The 19,013-nt window shown below is 44.3% G+C and overlaps 1 protein-coding gene across 1 annotated transcript; it reads left to right on the top strand.

Annotated features, from left to right (window-relative positions):
- Positions 1–1,615: 1,615 nt before the first annotated feature.
- On the top strand, positions 1,616–18,968 carry LOC123767173 (musculin). The gene is given in 5 exon segments (XM_045756744.2): positions 1,616–1,641; positions 1,643–1,726; positions 5,992–6,151; positions 15,906–16,045; positions 17,346–18,968. Coding segments are annotated over 5 exon segments (474 nt in total). The 3' UTR covers positions 17,410–18,968.
- Positions 18,969–19,013: the final 45 nt, after the last annotated feature.

The following is a 19,013-nucleotide window of genomic DNA, read 5'->3' as shown; positions in this document are numbered from 1 at the left end:
CCTTAGTGTTGGGCTCAAGGCTCCGCAGCCTGTCTTCTCAGGCGTTCATACTGTAACTAAAATTATAATTATCATGTTACTAAATTGCCCGTACTTAACCTAACCGAAAATACACACATAGAAAACGGAATATTACGTCATTTTTTCGACCCACTATGATTCTTAGTACATTTGTTTTTTGCCCTTAATGAATTTATACGTCAAAATGCGATGTACTGTCCGAGAAGATGGGTTGATGTGCTGAGCAATCTCAGTGTGTGTACACTCAGAAGCGAGGTACACCTCTCAGTGTGTGTACACTCAGAAGCCTGGTACACCTCTCAGTGTGTGTACACCCAGAAGCCTGGTACACCTCTCAGTGTGTGTACACCCAGAAGCCTGGTACACCTCTCAGTGTGTGTACACCCAGAAGCCTGGTACACCTCTCAGTCTGTGTACACCCAAAAGCCTGGTACACCTCTCAGTGTGTGTATACCCAGAAGCCTGGTACACCTCTCAGTCTGTGTACACCCAGAAGTGTGGTACACCTCAGTGTGTGTACACCCAGAAGCCTGGTACACCCTCTCAGTCTGTGTACACCCAGAAGTGTGGTACACCTCAGTGTGTGTACACCCAGAAGCCTGGTACACCTCTCAGTCTGTGTACACCCAGAAGTGTGGTACACCTCAGTGTGTGTACACCCAGAAACGTCGTACAGTATAACACATGCAGGTCCACCTGCATGTGTGTCCCTCTGTGTAATGTTGGTCGTGTCCTCGTCCTATGTGTAATGTAGGGCGTGTCCCTCGTCCTCTGTGTAATGTAGGGCGTGTCCTCGTCCTCTGTGTAATGTAGGGCGTGTCCTCGTCCTCTGTGTAATGTAGGGCGTGTCCTCGTCCTCTGTGTAATGTAGGGCGTGTCCTCGTCCTCTGTGTAATGTAGGGCGTGTCCTCGTCCTCTGTGTAATGTTGGGCGTGTCCTCGTCCTCTGTGTAATGTTGGTCGTGTCCTCGTCCTCTGTGTAATGTTGGTCGTGTCCTCGTCCTCTGTGTAATGTTGGTCGTGTCCTCGTCCTCTGTGTAATGTTGGTCGTGTCCTCGTCCTCTGTGTAATGTTGGTCGTGTCCTCGTCCCTCTGTGTAATGTTGGGCGTGTCCTCGTCCTCTGTGTAATGTAGGTCGTGTCCTCGTCCTCTGTGTAATGTTGGGCGTGTCCTCGTCTTCCTACATTAGTCGTCAAGTAGTTAGTACCACTAACTACTAAGGTCTACACTCTGCTAGTCCGACGACCAATGAGCTCTAAGCTAAGTTAGCCTCAGCCAGCTTTTACACATGAAGCACACGGGGTAGGGGAATGTCATAGGCCAGTAGAGGTCTGCTCCACTGCCACACTTTAAGAAATACTGCCCTCTAACCCGACTACCAATTCGATTTTCATTAACCAAATCTGAAACTTTTTTGTCCGTAGACTTGTTCAAAGTTTCAATGTTTCGTTAAAGTGTAATATAATTTGAGCCCAAACTATGGAAAACTGTATGTTCTTTAACACAAACTACATCATTCATTATTAAACCCAGACAGACTGTGTCACTAACGACGCCCATTGTCTTAGCCTAACTGTGCCTATCTATCACTCAGGATGCCACGCAGAAAAAAAGAGGTGCGTGGAGGGCGGACGAGTGCGTGAGAAGCCAGTCCAACGCAATGCTGCCAATGCCAGGGAGAGAGCCCGCATGAGGATCCTATCAAGGTGCGTTTGTACTTATTCGTTGCCATAATAGGCTCAGTACAAGTGCGTTAACACACTCTCCTATGTTGACATGACGTCACCAGAAGAGTCAATGTGGACTACGAGGGTCCCTCCATCGGCATACAATGTCACAAGTTGGCAAGAATGTTGCAATGAAATTACATGCATAGAAAACTGGAATTTGCAACATGTTGCAGCATGAAATAATAGGGTAAGAATATGTGGTGAACGAAGTTAAAATGGAAATTTCAAGGGGAATTCTAAAGTGTTTCGTACAATGGTAATTATACATACATATGCCATTATGGTTTTGCACTCCGTAGACTTGCATTGCAACATAGCATTAGTGTGCCGATATCGACGCCATCTGTTGAGCAGGCCACCCTACCCACGCTGATCCTCATTTTCTGTTCCCAGTGGAAGGTTGTGATCGTATTTGATGTCGGTGTAGTTTCTGTCTTACTAATAACGTTTTCAGTTCTCAGAAGTGATGTGGGTTGTATTGTGGTCAGCAGGCATCAGTTCACCCAGGGCAGTCCAGAACTGGACGTGTTCTCGCGGTAACAAGTAGCCGCGTCTGTTATACTTGCGAAGTATTAGTGATTGGACCGACGTTCCCAGGATAGGCCAAATTGAGTTACGAGACGGAAGTACGATCCGTGTGTTTAGGCTTGTTGTATTCCTGTGTGGAGACCCCTGCCGGCGTGTTGGTGGAGACCCCAACCCGTTTTCTGGAGACAGAAAACGGGACAGTACGTAACTTTCGCGAACCGCTTCCATTTTCTAGTACAATTTTTGGCCTAATGTAACGCATACGAGCGAAAAGCTACATTCTTTGTAAGAGGACAGTTTGCAACATAAGCTAACCATTTTAACATAAATGAGCAGTTTAAGATTATTAAAAATAACTGTCAGACTCTAAGGAACGTCAACGAGAAGCATTACAACGCGCGTTACGCTTATCAGACAAAAAAAAAACAAATGGATCAATGCAAGGTGCGGTTAAGGGAGTCTGGTGGACGGGTGAGATGTTATATCCACAGTAATGAATGACAAGAGGAGCCTCTCACGTAGCAACATGAGAGAGGCTCTTCTTCCTGACTTCATCCCCATCGTATCTTATCGAGTTTAGAAATTGAATCGGTTTAAAATCATAGACGCTTAGCGTCGTAAGCCTATTCTGCTACAATCCCCATATTTTTATCTACCATTCGATACGATTACTAGAGAATCAAACTAAATAATACAAACATTATCACCCTTACACACACACACTCTCATCCTTACATTCTCACCCTTACATTTTTTCTCGATCTCTTGCATAAATCACACTTTCTCAGACACAAACTTCACACAATTCACACTCAAACACGACCAAACACAAACTTGCTCAATTCTCAATCTCTTACACAAATCACACTCGCAAACACAATTTTGCACACTCTTTCACACTTTCTCAAACACTTGCTGAACTTGACTATTTCATTACCATAACCTCACTTGAAAAAAATTATTTCACGAGGGCAAAAACGCTTGCACAAAACACTATCCTATGTTCTTTTCACTTAAAATTCTCAATCACATACATAGTCCTTGATTCCTAAACCAATCACAACACCACGACCACTTTATTAAAGGCATATGTAGCCATCACCGTAGTTAGTCCTAATCCACTGATTCTATATATCTTTCTTTAACATATTTACTGCCTTTGTTCTATGAGACAGCCTTTTTATTGAACATCATTAATTCTTCAGCACCATAAGACGTCTGATTTTTTTTTAACATCATTACTTACGATGACACCTGCTTACATCTGTTTGTTGAACACGACTGCTTATTCTGCAGGAGAAGACGTGTATATATATTAGGAAGAGGATAGGCGGGTCGGACAGCTGAAGGTGTTGATCACAAGGACGAGGTGGGTTATTAGGGAATACTTTATAAGAAGGATCAGGATTGCAATTTGTGGACTTAGGCTGTGTAATGTAGTAATGAAAGAGCACAAGGTGGCAAGTTACATATAAAACTTGAATTGGCTATCAGCTTGAGTGCTTCCAGACTCCTAGTGGCTCTGAACAGACTTGAGGTTGTGTAACCTTTAGCAAGGTCCCAGTTCCAAGAACCCGACTGTAGTCGGGTTCGTTCTCCTCTCACAATCAAGACTTCCGGGTTCGAATCCCAGGCTGGACAGCCAAGACTCAGATGTCGAATTCCAGGATTGGTTGGGTGCACTGCTTATCACCTAATGCCCCTGTCCACCTAGCAGTAAATAGGTACCTAGGAGTTAGTCATGTTGTAGAGTTGCATCCTGGGAAGGGTCAGTAATTCGACAGGGAGGGGGGGAGGGAATCTGGATATAAGCCTAACATGTACTGTATGTATAAAGTGGCTGAGTGGACCCCGACACAGGGAACACATCAGTAGGGACGCGGGCTCCGTTTTCCTGCCCTAAACATTTTCTCAGACTTATCACGTTATTGTGACTTCATTGTTTATTCCAGTTATGTACTATTAATTTTGTAGAGAGCACGGAAAAAAAACACCAAACTTAAACTTCTTAGGCCTAGGATAACACGCATGTAATAAATTAGGCATAAAATAGGCTATAGCAGTCCTAAAATTGCTTATTTAAGTCTTGGATACGTTACGTTAGATTCTTTTGTTACTCTGCCATTTTTAGCATGAAATTTGTAAATTTTTGGGAACAAACAGTCCACTTTTGTATGTTAGAGCAGACATTTGTCCTAAGTATTAATCATATTGGTGGATGGAATGGTCTTGTAATGTCAGTTATAAGTGCAAACATCAACCATTTTTGTGTACAATCTTCCGTATGTTGTTTCCCATCATTTGTAACTATAGGTACTGTCATTAGTAGAGGATGGCTGCATAAGACTGTGTACTCCCATGTTAGTACGGGACTATGACTCATTGTCTCTCACGGCACTGCTGTGGTATTGTCTCTCACGGTACTGCTGTGGTATTGTCTCTCACGGTACTGCTGTGGTATTGTCTCACGGCACTGCTGTGATATTGTCTCTCACGGTACTGCTGTGGTATTGTCTCTCACGGTACTGCTGTGGTATTGTCTCTCACGGTACTGCTGTGGTATTGTCTCTCACGGTACTGCTGTGGTATTGTCTCTCACGGTACTGCTGTGGTATTGTCTCTCACGGTACTGCTGTGGTATTGTCTCTCACGGCACTGCTGTGGTATTGTCTCACGGTACTGCTGTGGTATTGTCTCACGGTACTGCTGTGGTATTGTCTCACGGTACTGCTGTGGTATTGTCTCACGGTACTGCTGTGGTATTGTCTCTCACGGTACTGCTGTGGTATTGTCTCTCACGGTACTGCTGTGGTATTGTCTCTCACGGTACTGCTGTGGTATTGTCTCTCACGGTACTGCTGTGGTATTGTCTCTCACGGTACTGCTGTGGTATTGTCTCTCACGGTACTGCTGTGGTATTGTCTCTCACGGTACTGCTGTGGTATTGTCTCTCACGGTACTGCTGTGGTATTGTCTCTCACGGTACTGCTGTGGTATTGTCTCTCACGGTACTGCTGTGGTATTGTCTCTCACGGTACTGCTGTGGTATTGTCTCTCACGGTACTGCTGTGGTATTGTCTCTCACGGTACTGCTGTGGTATTGTCTCTCACGGTACTGCTGTGGTATTGTCTCTCACGGTACTGCTGTGGTATTGTCTCTCACGGTACTGCTGTGGTATTGTCTCTCACGGTACTGCTGTGGTATTGTCTCTCACGGTACTGCTGTGGTATTGTCTCTCACGGTACTGCTGTGGTATTGTCTCTCACGGTACTGCTGTGATATTGTCTCTCACGGTACTGCTGTGATATTCTCTCACGGTACTGCTGTACTATGTTTCATTAGCTCCCATGTTACTACGGGAATGCGACTCATTAGCTTCCACGTTACTGCTGTGCTCTGATAGCTCACGTTACTTCCGGACTAAGACTTAATAGTTCTGACGTTACTACTGTGTTGTTATATTAGCTCCCACGTTACTACCTGACAATGGTACATTAGCTCCCACGTTACTATCAGGCAATGGTACATTAGCTCCCACGTTACTACCAGACAATGGTACATTAGCTCCCACGTTACTATCAGACAATGGTACATTAGCTCCCACGTTACTACCAGTTTGGGTTACTACCAATATAACGGTAATCTTTACCATTGATTAATGTTTATCAATGTGATATATTAGTGATCCGTCAACCTGTGTTGTCCCCCGCAGAGCATTCTCGCGTCTCAAGACCACACTGCCCTGGGTTCCGGCAGACACGAAGCTCTCCAAGCTGGACACTCTACGGCTCGCGACCTCCTATATTGGTCACCTGAGAGCTATCCTGCAGGAGGAAGGAGAGGTCAGGACACAGACCCATCCTCTATCACTGGTAGGTCTTTACACTTGCTGTGTTCCATGTTTAAATGTGTAACCTTACAATGTCACGTTTTGAAGATGATTCCCACTGTGGGCTATGTTTACATTCCTTAGGATTTTTGACCTCTTCAACTATTTAACACAAGCACTAATGCATATTCCAATGTGGGGAAGTGTTCCGGTTATATTGCAATCGGAGTGAAAGTCGGCAACTAAAAGTTTTCCTTCTATTCCATCAACAACATATGTTATAATTATTTATAATATAAAAGCAGTGTCCGTGGTGTAGTGGTAAGACACTCGCCTGGCGTTCCGCGAGCGCTATGTCATGGGTTCGTATCCTGGCCGGGGAGGATTTACTGGGCGCAATTCCTTAACTGTAGCCTCTGTTTAACGCAACAGTAAAATGTTTACTTGGATGAAAAAACGATTCTTCGCGGCAGGGGATCGTATTCCAGGGACCATAGGATTAAGGACTTGCCCGAAACGCTACGCGTACTAGTGGCTGTACAAGAATGTAACAACTCTTGTATATATCTTAAAAAAAAAAAAAAAAAAAAAAGCTTTAGATATTCGGTATACTTAGGTTGGGAGTGGCCTGGGGTGTGCTAGGGCAGCCTACCATGATTATTGTGGTGTTCACCTGCATAACTATAATTATTATTCTACTTGACTCTCCTGTACTCCGGTCAGACTGTAGACTAGTTTCAACATTTAATAATGTTGTTCTTGACCTTAATAGAGCAGCACGTTGTCTCAGCCTTCCAAGGGGACAAGATCAGTACCAGTGAGAAAATCAACTTGAGCAATGAGGTGACTGGAACCAGCGATCAAGGCACTCCAGCCGAGTACCTTGATCACTAGATCCAGTCACCTGATTGCTCAAGTTGAGTTTCTCGTTGATACATATCATGCTAGTGAGATCTCCTTGTGTATCAGTACCTGTGTTTAATGCAACTGCTGGAGATGATCATGTGATAACACACTGAACACTCTGCTTCACTCTAGCCCATAATGACTAGCCATTACTCCTGGGTCCACTACATGTTCTACTTCACTCTTAAAGTTATATTCGGTTGATGCAGCCAAATTGTATTCACTTGTACTCTTCCCTTGAACATGTTTACATTATCAACGAAACATATCTCTTAGAGGTAATTGGCTTGGTCGACGACCGGGCCGCGGGGACGCTAAGCCCCGAAAACACCTCAAGGTAACCTCAAGGTAAGGAGGTAAGGCCAAATAAAATTTTAAAAGTGAACTTTGAAGAGTTAATTATTCGACTTCTTTCTCAAGTAAAGATTGACATTAGAAAATAGATTCGTGCTAGAATCACTGGTCTCGCCTTTCCTGTCATATTCAATAACACACTAAAAGACTACTACAAATATATATGTGTAGTAGATTGAATGATTCCCAAGCGACGGTGTCGCTTTATGCAGGAGCCCATTGCTACTCCGTCAATCTGTAGATACGTGTTCCCTTGTGGATTGATGAAAGGAGCTTCCTTTGTACATGCCTAGAGAAGGTTTTTCAAGTGTGGCTCGGGAATGTCTGATTTGTGGGCGGTGTCATCTCCGTATACTGTCCAGGATCATGTCTATGGTCGTGTCGAGCGGGACGTTGGTAAATAGGGATTCGACGTCTAGTGAAGCAATAATTCCTTCAAGGGAGCCGGTCGGCCGAGCGGACAGCACACTGCACTTGTGATCCTGGGTTCGATCCCAGGCGCCGGCGAGAAACGATGGGCAAAGTTTCTTTCACCCTATGCCCCTGTTACCTAGCAGTAAAATAGGTACCTGGGTGTTAGTCAGCTGTCACGGGCTGCTTCCTGGGGGTGGAGGCCTGGTCGAGGACCGGGCGGGGACACTAAAGTGCTTCAGCCTACAGTTTAGACCTATTGTCTTATGTATGACCCTCTGTCCTGCGTGACAGTGAATACTAGCATTAACCTCAATTTAATAAGACTATCAAAATCCTCAGATTAGGCAAAATTGTAATTAATTTTGTCAATAAAGATGTTAATAATAATAAACTAAAGCCCCGAAATCATCTCAAGATAAAGGGTTTCGGGGCTGGGGTTTGGGTGGGTCAGTCTAAGCTGCTTGATGCCAATTAAGATATTAGTTTCAGCGATACGATCACTTACACATGGGGTGTTCCGTTCCTTCCTCATCTTTAGTAACTTAGTTGTACGGGGGCCGAGGATAATCCTCATAATTTTGATCTGCGTCTTTTCCAGCCGTCCAAGCATTAAGGCACTAGATTATTTAGTGCATCTTGAACACCTGTGATATTTCTCTGCTGTGAGTCGTCGGCTGAGAAAGTGGCATGCAGTGACAGCCACCACCTCTCTGTCTTAAACAAACAAACGGCGATAAATGTCACTCGGCCACTCTACCAATCAAACGACCATTGAACAATTATTAAAAAACTTGGAAAACTAATACAGATGAGCTACACTCTCTTCATCTGGCCGCGTATATTTAGAACAGGTCAGTGTTATGATAGTGCTAACCAGCGGGACGCGGCAAGGTCTTAAATTTACCTGTCGCCAGTAAAGAAAACGACTTTATAAGCGCGCTTGAGAGAGGCGTCGCTGATCGCTCCACTGAAATAGTTGCTCTTCACCAGTATAAACAGAAATGACAGGAACACTTAGTGAGGGAGGGGGGTGTGTAGGGTGAGAGGGTGTGGGAGGGTGTAGGGTGAGAGGGTGTGGGAGGGTGTAGGGTGAGAGGGTGTGGGAGGGTGTAGGGTGAGAGGGTGTGGGAGGGTGTAGGGTGAGAGGGTGTGGGAGGGTGTAGGGTGAGAGGGTACTGGGAGGGTATAGGGTGAGAGGGTACTGGGAGGGTGTAGGGTGAGAGGGTACTGGGTGTAGGGTGTGTGGGATACTGGGAGTGTGTAGGGTGAGGGGTACTGGGTGTGTAGGGTGAGAGGGTACTGGGTGTAGGGTGAGTGGGATACTGGGAGTGGTGTAGGGTGAGTAGGTACTGGGAGGGTGTAGGGTGAGAGGGTACTGGGTGAAGGGTGTGGGTACTGGGAGGGTGTAGGGTGAGTGGGTACTAGGAGGGTGTAGGGTGAGTGGGGTACTGGGAATCAGTCACTGTGAGAAGACGAGTGCTGCTGGGAGGCTGCAGTTCACCCGAGAGACGAGGCAACCAAGGAAGCGCCGGTAAAGGAAGTAGCTAATTGAATTTTGGTTGTTGGTGATTCCGAGGTGAGGTTTTTGGATAGAGCTTTTTGTGCCAGGTTGAGGGGAGCTGGAATTGAGGATATTGTAAACACGAATGATATTATGGCTGGAAATGGGAACAAGCCTATTATTTGAATCGGTGCAGGTGAAAATGATGTAGGACGAGTTAGGAGTGAGGCACTGATACATAGGTTTAAGGCAGCCATAGAATTTGTTAGGCGCAAGGGAGGAATCCCGATCATATGTGGTATTCTTCCAAGAAAGGGAGTTGGAAATAAATGGTTGTCGAGGGCACTTGGTGTCAATGGACACATTGAAAATAAAATGCAATATCATTCATTGATAACTGGGAACACTTTTATGGAAGAAATGACATGTATGCTCGGGATGGGGTGCATTTATCCAGGGCTGGGGTTGTTCCTGTTGCCAACTCGATAGAACCTGTGGTTGGAGGCGTTTGTTTGGATTTAAACTGTTGGTAGATAGTGGTATGGAAATTGATATGGAGAAAGGAGGCAATAAAAGTATGTGTTGGTGGGGAAAAACAATTGGCAAAATTAATAGGAAAGGAGAAGGGCCTCAAAATAACAATAACCAGGTATATTACACGAACAGTACGAGTCTAAGAAACAAAATACATTTAAATGTTCTTGTCTGTACAGAAACAATAGATATTATTGCACTTGCTGAAATGAGGATAACTGTAGAAAACTATTGGCTGAATATAAAAAAATGGACTTAAACTATTTCACACAGATACATACATTAAACGAGGGGGAATAGCCTTATATATGTTAGGGAAAATTTGAAATGTAGTCTCAAAGAGGGGGAATCAAAACTGACCCACACCCAGAAGCTATTTGACTAGAATTAAACTAAAAAAAAATAAACTTACAATGGGAGTTATATACAGGCCACCAAACTTAGACAGGATGGAAGCAAAGCATCTATGGGATGAAATATCTAGAGCATCCAAGTCTAGCAGTATTTGTCATATGGGTGACATTAATTTTAGATAAATAAACTGGATTTACAGAACAGGGAATAATGAAGCGGAAGATTTTCTTGAATTAATTGACGATTGCTTCCTTAAGCAACACATTAAATAACCAACGCGAGAAAATAATATTTTAGACTTAGTGTTAACCAACAGGGAAACGCAAGTTAGTGACAATGAAATAGGAAGTGAGCCAGGGAACAGTGATCACAAAGAAATCGGATTTAGCATAGAATGGAATAGATTTGTAGGAGAAAATTCTGTTAATGTGCCAAATTTTCGAAAAGCTGATTTTAATGGCCTAAGAATTTTTTGGGGTGAATAGATTGGAAAGTCCTGGGCATAGAGAGTGGGCCGGTTTTGGAGCGAGACGTGAAAACCAGCGACACTTGACGTAAAAAGGGATTTCAATGTGGATTCAAAATACAACTTATTTAAACAAATTTTTAAGCAAAGCACAGGATCGTAGTATACCATATAAATTGAATAGATCGAATAATAATGACCCGAAATGGATAACAAAGGATCTGAAGAACCTTATAAGTAGTTTCGTACAAAAGGATTAAGAATGGGGAAGTCGGTTTAGAACAAGAATTCGTCCAACTGGTTAGAAGTGTTAAAAAAAAAAAAAAATGTTTTTACCTGTTAAAGGTGCGGCATGTATATAGTAGGTATATAAAAACACGCGCGTATTCGAATGGAACTTTGTCAAAATTTCAAAGCAATCGGTGAAGAACTTTCGGAGATTAGTGATTTTGAACAAACGAACATTTACATTTTTATTTACATAGATGAATAACAGAGGTCCCAGGACAGATCCTTGAGGCACTCCACTTACAACATTTTCCCACTCTGACTTAACCCCATTTATACTAACTCTGTTTCCTTTAGTATAGCCATGCCCTAATCCAGCTTAATATAGCACCCCTCAATACCGCGAGCCTCTAACTTTTTAATCATTCTTTCATGTGGCACTGTATCAAAAGCTTTGCTAAAGTCAAAGTACACAACATCACGAACCTTACCACTATCAACTGCCTCGACTATATTGGAATAAAAAGATAGCAAATGTGTTAAACATGAACGGCCATTTGTAAAACCATATCGTGAATCATTTATTAATTTGTTTTTCAAGATGAAGACGAATGGTATTTGCAATTATCGAGTCGAGTAACTTTGTCACAATAGACGTTAAGCTAATTGACCGATAGTTTGACGCAAGTGATCTATCTCCTTTCTTAAAAATTGGTACCACATTAGCAACCTTCCACGACTCTGGCACTCTGCCTGACACTAATGATTTATTAAATATGGTAGACAAGGGCTTGCAAAGCTTCTCTTTGCGTTCTTTAAGCACCCTTCAATGAAGACGTGCCTTTAATGCCTTCCTTCGCTTCCTTCCCGGCCTTCCTTCCCGGCCTTCCTTCCCAGCCTTCACTTCCTTCCCTGGTGTCCTTCTAACACAAGTCGCCTGATCTTATTCCCCAAGAATAGTGGGTGCAGGTTGCTCCACCACCCCCGCCACCATCCGTCCCTCCCAGACTCTAACAAATCACGGAAGCTGTATTTATTTTGAGTGTGAAGGAGGGAGGGAGGCCGGGAGCAGGTGTCTCTCGTCACCTTGTTTCAATATTTAGGGTGGCGCCAGAGTTCGTCTTGGACTATAAAGGAAGAAGGGAGGATACGGCCCTCTAACGGCAAGAAGCTGTTAGTCCCCCTTGGCGAAGTGGTAAAGCCCTCGCGCTTTGGCCTGGGTTCGTATCCTGTGGTCTCTGTTCACCCAGTAGTAAATGGGTACTTAGTTATTAAACGATTTGACGGGTCGTATTCCGGGGAAAATTAGGATTAAAGACATGCACGAAACGCTATGCGTACCAGTGACCTTACAAGAATGTAGGAACTCTTGTATATATAAATAAATAAAATTTTTTTTACCAAGGATGAAGTGTTTACTCCCAGCGGGACGAGGGGGAAGGGGGGGGGGGTTACGGGAGGGTCGGGGAGAGTGAGATATGACACTGAGGGAACCAGAAGGGGAGTGAGAGTGGCATGGTGGGGTTAGGTTAGGCAGGGAGGGACACATTGATGGGGGGGTCTGAGAACAAGGGAGGCAGAGTGCCATTAGGGCATCCGGAAGGGAGAGTGACACGGAGGGTCCAGACTGGTGGAAGAGTTGGAGGGTTTGGAGAGTTCCAGAGTGGGAGAGAGGGGCACCAGGTAGACAGGTGGGTGAGAGGGGGGGTACCAGGTAGACAGGTGAGAGAGAGGGGGGCACCAGGTAGACAGGCGAGAGAGAGAGAGAGAGGCACCAGGGAGACAGGTGGGAGAGAGACGGGCACAGAGTAGACAGGGGCGCCCTACAGTCACGTTAAGAGATAAAATTCAACTTCCACAAGTCTGCTATTTTATTTTTGGTTCACATGTAACCGGGGTTGTCAACTGTCATAGTCAATTTTGAAAGACTTTTTACCGACGCTCGGCGTTCGTCTTCCTTGAGACAATATCTTGAGTAAACAAAGTGGAAGGCGCCCCGAGTGCACTGGGTATTCACAAGGTGGAGCAGCACGCACACACACTCATGCACACACACTCGTGCACACACACTCGTGCACACACACACACACTCGTGCACACACACACACTCGTGCACACACACACACTCGTGCACACACACACACTCGTGCACACACACACACTCATGCACACACACACACTCATGCACACACACACACTCATGCACACACACACACTCATGCACACACACACACTCATGCACACACACACACTCATGCACACACACACACTCATGCACACACACACACTCATGCACACACACACACACACACACACACCAAGTTATACATAAGTTGGCAGAATAGGGTTGCCATTGTGTCCCTATTTTCAGAGACATGTTTTTGTATTCTGGTGTAAAAATTTGCGTCCGGAAAGAATTATAAAAATTCTCAAAGTCCGAAATTTCAGCAACCGTCACTTGAAAAACTATTTGTCACAAGAGGAAGTCAAACAGAAGACGCTGTCACTGCTGTAGAAGTTACTTACGTATTTCACACTCTTAAACATCACAATAGTTTTCTATCCAAGGATCGTTCATAAAAGAAAAATTTCTCGATTCTAAGGTGACAAAGAAGTTTACTGGTGCTCTAACAAAGACGAAAGCAATTGTAACATCTGTGCTTGCACCGTATTATTTTGACGCTGCCGTGAAAGGTCTTGAAGACAATGAGATCGCATACTACTTCAAGTGATGAGATAAGTGACGAGATATACTCATCTAGACAACTAGACGAGTACACACACACACGGGTGGTACGCGAACTATCTTGAGGTTATCTTGAGATGATTTCGGGGCTTTAGTGTCCCCGCGGCCCGGTCCTCGACCAGGCCTCCACCCCAGGAAGCAGCCCGTGACAGCTGACTAACACCCAGGTACCTATTTTACTGCTAGGTAACAGGGGCATAGGGTGAAAGAAACTGCCCATTGTTTCTCGCCGGCGCGGGATCGAACCCGGGACCACAGGATCACAAGTCCAGTGTGCTGTCCGCTCGGCCGACCGACTCCTGTTCTTGTGTGAACACTGATGTGAAGTGCTCATTCAGAGTATTGGCAGCCCCCCCCTTTTTTTTTTTTTTTAAAGATATATACAAGAGTTGTTACATTCTTGTAGAGCCACTAGTACGCGTAGCGTTTCGGGCAGGTCCCTGGAATACGATCCCCGCCGCGAAGAATCGTTGTTACAACCAAGTACACATTTTACTGTTGAGTTAAACAGAGGCTACAGTTAAGGAATTGCGCCCAGTAAATCCTCCCCGGCCAGGATACGAACCCATGACAAAGCGCTCGCGGAACGCCAGGCGAGTGTCTTACCACTACACCACGGAGACTGTAAATCATCGTTTTAGACTTTCTCAGAGACTTTCATCATCAATTATACCTTAGTTGGTGTCATCCAGAATTTGCTGTCCTGCCGAGTTTTTTGTCTTGGTTCTTATATTGGCAAAAAGAGATTTCATATCTTAATGTTTTGAGCAAGTTTTGTTTCATAGTTTCTTTTGACCGATTTGATTTTCTGGGTAGCTTGAGTTTAATGCCTTACTGTATATCTCACAATCTGCGCCTCCTGGTGGACTGAAACTTGTTCCAGAAGTTGCGTTTTGTTATAGCTCTCTTTACTGCCCCTGTCATCCATTTAGTTCTTTTTAGTTTCCTTCTCTTTCTTATCACGTATTTTTGAACAATTTCAGTAGTGATCTTAGTAAATGGTGATGCTTCCATGTCTTGATCTCTTGTTAACTCCCACCATGAGGTATTGTTCCTCTCTCATTTTATGGCAGTTTACTCGAAGGTAGTCTAGATTCTAGACAGCCGTTATAACGGCTTTAGTTCTTGGCAGTTGTATGGGTTTCTGTAGTATTCCATCATATTATATAGTGGTTACATGAAGGGGGGGGGGGGCGAGCTTCTTCCCTGTCTAGATTTGATTAATTATGCCCTCTTCTGATGTTATCACAAAGTTTAAAATGTTGTTACCTCGGGTGGGTTCTGACACATACTGTATGAGAAGAAAAGTCCTATATGAGATAAAGAAGTTGTTCTCATTCCAATTATGATGCTAGATTTACCTAATCTATTGTCTCGTGGTTAAAATCCCCCATTGTCATCGTGCCAATTCTGCAACCGCACTACTAAACTATCAATAGTTCTACCATTATTGTATACCAATAACATTTGCTTCTATTACAGTAGGTAATAATATTACCGATATTATTAACTGTCAAAAGCTGTGTTATGCACATTTGCCAAACAATGAATATGAGCCATCCCATTCCCTTGGATATACCTCTTTCATCAGAGCGCATGGGGCCAAATATAACGGAACTATAACCAGCCATGGCCAGACGACATTAATAGGAGACTCTTAGGCCAAAATAGTTACCTGCGAGAAAGATTAGTTCCCAAAAACAGCGATGTTTACATAACTACGACAATATTTTTCCCGGGCTCTCTTCCACCTTGTAAACATTTATACTCGTGACCCCTTCGGCGCCTCCTGTGTCCACCTGGCAAGCACACTCCACCGCGCACACAGTGCTCAGTCACACTCCGCCACGCACAGTGTACAATTTATTGTGCACCCAATACTCACAGGATGAGTGTGGCGTGCACAATGAACTATCGCTCACAGGATGAGTGTGGCGTGCACAATGAACTATTGCTCACAGGATGAGTGTGGCGTGCACAATAAACTACCGCTCACAGGACGAGTATGGAGTGCACAATAAACTACCGCTCACAGGATGAGTATGGAGTGCACAATAAACTACCGCTCACAGGATGAGTATGGAGTGCACAATTAACTACCGCACACAGGATGAGTTGTGAGCTAGAGATGCGTAATGTACTAGCCCCAACTGTCACCAACACTATAAACAACAAAGATATGTCAATATTCCATGTAAAAATATAAACAAATTTATTAACATCAAAGAAAAACGGGATAAGCCACAAACATTTTCTAACTGATAATATATATTGAAACTTGTGTGTCCTTCCAGACGTGGCCATTCAGTTTCCCGAGATCAGAGACGTCTGGAGCCTCCTCGGAGCACTGCGACACCTACGCCCATATAGAGTCAACGCCCACCACCCATGGCCACACCCATTGCCACACCCACTCTCAGCCACAGGTGGACAGGTGAGTTGCAGGAGTGGCATGGGAGGAAGGTAGAGAGGTAGCATGGCTAGGAGAGGGAGGGAGGATGGCAGGCTAGGCCCAGACTAGACTAGAAGGATACCCGGCGGTGCCCGGGATAGTTTGTATCTACCCCACCCCCCTCTTCCTCAACATCTTGGGGGGGGGGATGGGAGAAGGCCATTCTTGTCCCATCTTCCCTATTCACTTCCAGCCCCTTCATCACCCCCCTCCCCTTCCTCTCACTTCCGCTCTCTGCCCCCCCTCTTCCCTCCCAACTTCATTTCCCCTTCTCCCTCTTCCCTCCCAACTTCATTTCCCCTTCTCCCTCTTCCCTCTCACCCCATCTCCCTTCCCTCGCCCTCTCCTCTCTAGCTCCCAGCCTCGGACAGACAGATATTTCCATGTCTCTCTCGCTCTCTCATATAATATAATGTGATATAATATAATATAATACTGAAACGTTGTGCAAATTGTATAAATAAGTGTAATACATTCTATAGTAATTCACTTTTTTCTTCACCTTATAAATAACGAACATGAGTTTTGGAGAACTCATCTTTCAGATAAGCCCTGATGCTAGGAAAATAGTTAGAGGGATAGAAGCCCTACATCAGAAGATAGTAAATACAGAATATGCGGTCATATTCAATTAGATTATATATATATATATATATATATATATATATGTGTATATATATATATGTATATATATATATATATATATTGGTATATATCAGTTGCATATATGCCTGGAGACCGTTCAGGCTTGTTCGCATATATATATTTATATATTATAATTGTGTGTGTGTGTGTATATATATATAGTTATATATATAGGTGTATATACATATAGGTATTTATGATATATTCCATATATATTGAAGGCTGCACCCGGAACTCTTTCCCCCCCCCCATCTCCTCTTCCCTCGTCCTCCTCCTCCTCTTCCCTTGCATCTTTCTCTCAGAAACTTTATTATTAAGACGTACTGCAACAACTGCACGAGTCTCGGACAATTTATTATTACAAAACACTAAAACTCTGATTAGTCTCGGGAATACAGAAAGTATTTCACATTTGACTGAAAATCGCCGCCGCGGTGGTCTCTATAAATGCTAATATTTCTTAAAGCATTTACCTTAGGCCGGCCCCGACCAGCCTATGACCGTCCTCTACCCCAGACCTTTCCCCTCCTGCAAAGTTAGGTAAAGCTAGCCCCAAGCCCTTTGGACAAAGACAAACACACAAACAAAGAAACAGACACTCTTATAGATATAGTTAACCGTTTGTTATTTTTTCCAGATACTTCAGCGACGACTTGCCCGATTACGACTACTACCCGTCAGAGCTGCTTCATATTGCTTGACATCTGAACCTGTCAACTCCACATCTGCTAACTCCACACCTGTCAAGACTACGCGTATATCAAGACCAGGCCTGTTAACACCACATAGGTCAATGCCACAAATTTGTCAAGAAAGCGATTGTCAACACCTTACAATTGTCAAGAACACGGAGTTGTCAAGGTCACATATACCACTCTAGACAACGCATCTGTCAAGATCACACCCATTTAAATCACTTGCCTGCCAAGACCATTCACCTGCCAAGACCACTCACCTGCCAAGACCACGCGTGTATTAGCAGCAGCCTTTTGACACAGACACACATTAGGCCACCTGCCAGTTAAGGCCACACATCTACACAGAGCTGAACCTGACGACACCTGACACACGCCAAGACCTTATTTATTTAGTCTATTCTGATGATGATCACCTTTGACATGACCTACAACTGCCGCGGTATAGTCCGGTCAAGCGCCCATACACAACCTGGGCTGTCAAGTGCCCATACACAACCTGGGCTGTCAAGCGCCCATACACAACCTGGGCGGATTCCAGATCAATTTGACCAAAGTATTCTGGAAGGCTTCTTGTCTGCTTGCGACTCCAGAGGACTCGAAACACACATCGAACTCCCTCATTAAAACTGACTTCAGCCGCTGCTCCCGAAGCTAAACAGCTCCTGATCTACCGTGTTATGTAAACTGTATAGTCTAAAGTGCTTTACGTGGGGTGAATATCAGTGCTTTACGTGGGGTGAATATCGGTGCTTTACGTGGGGTGAATATCAGTGCTTTACGTGGGTGAATATCAGTGTTTGTGGGTGAATATCGGTGCTTTACGTGGGGTGAATATCAGTGTTTGTGGGTGAATATCGGTGCTTTACGTGGGTGAATATCGGTGCTTTACGTGGGGGGTGAATATCAGTGCTTTACGTGGGGTGAATATCGGTGCTTTACGTGGGTGAATATCAGTGCTTTACGTGGGTGAATATCAGTGCTTTACGTGGGTGAATATCAGTGCTTTACGTGGGTGAATATCAGTGTTTACGTGGGTGAATATCAGTGCTTTACGTGGGTGAATATCAGTGCTTTACGTGGGTGAATATCAGTGTTTACGTGGGTGAATATCAGTGCTTTACGTGGGTGAGCGGGTGTCGATGGGCATCAGTGTTATGCACTCAACTAGTTGTGCTTGCGTGGGTTGAACTTCGTCTCTTTGGTCCCGCCTCTCAACTGTCACTCAACTGGTGTACACGTTCCTGAGGCTATTGGACTATCATATCTGCATTTGAAACTGTGTATGGAGTCAGCCTCCACTTCATCACTGCCTAGTGCATTCCAATTGTTAACTACCCTGACACTGAAAAAAATCTTTCTAATGTCCCTGTGGCTCATTTGGGTACTCAATTTCCACCTGTGTCCCCTTTTTCGTGTTTCGCCCATGCTAAATAGTTTTTGTACACCCTGTCAATTCCACTGAGAATTTTGTAGGTGGTGGTCATGTCTCCTAACTCTTCTGTCTTCTAGAGACGTGAGGTTTAATTCCCGTATACGAAACAAGGATATAAATTGGATAAGTTTAGATTTAATAAAGATCTGGGTAAATACTGGTTCGGTAACAGGGT

Source organism: Procambarus clarkii, chromosome 53, assembly GCF_040958095.1.
Source record: "Procambarus clarkii isolate CNS0578487 chromosome 53, FALCON_Pclarkii_2.0, whole genome shotgun sequence".
Classification (NCBI taxonomy): domain Eukaryota; kingdom Metazoa; phylum Arthropoda; class Malacostraca; order Decapoda; family Cambaridae; genus Procambarus; species Procambarus clarkii.
This window is presented reverse-complemented; position numbering and strand designations above follow the sequence as displayed.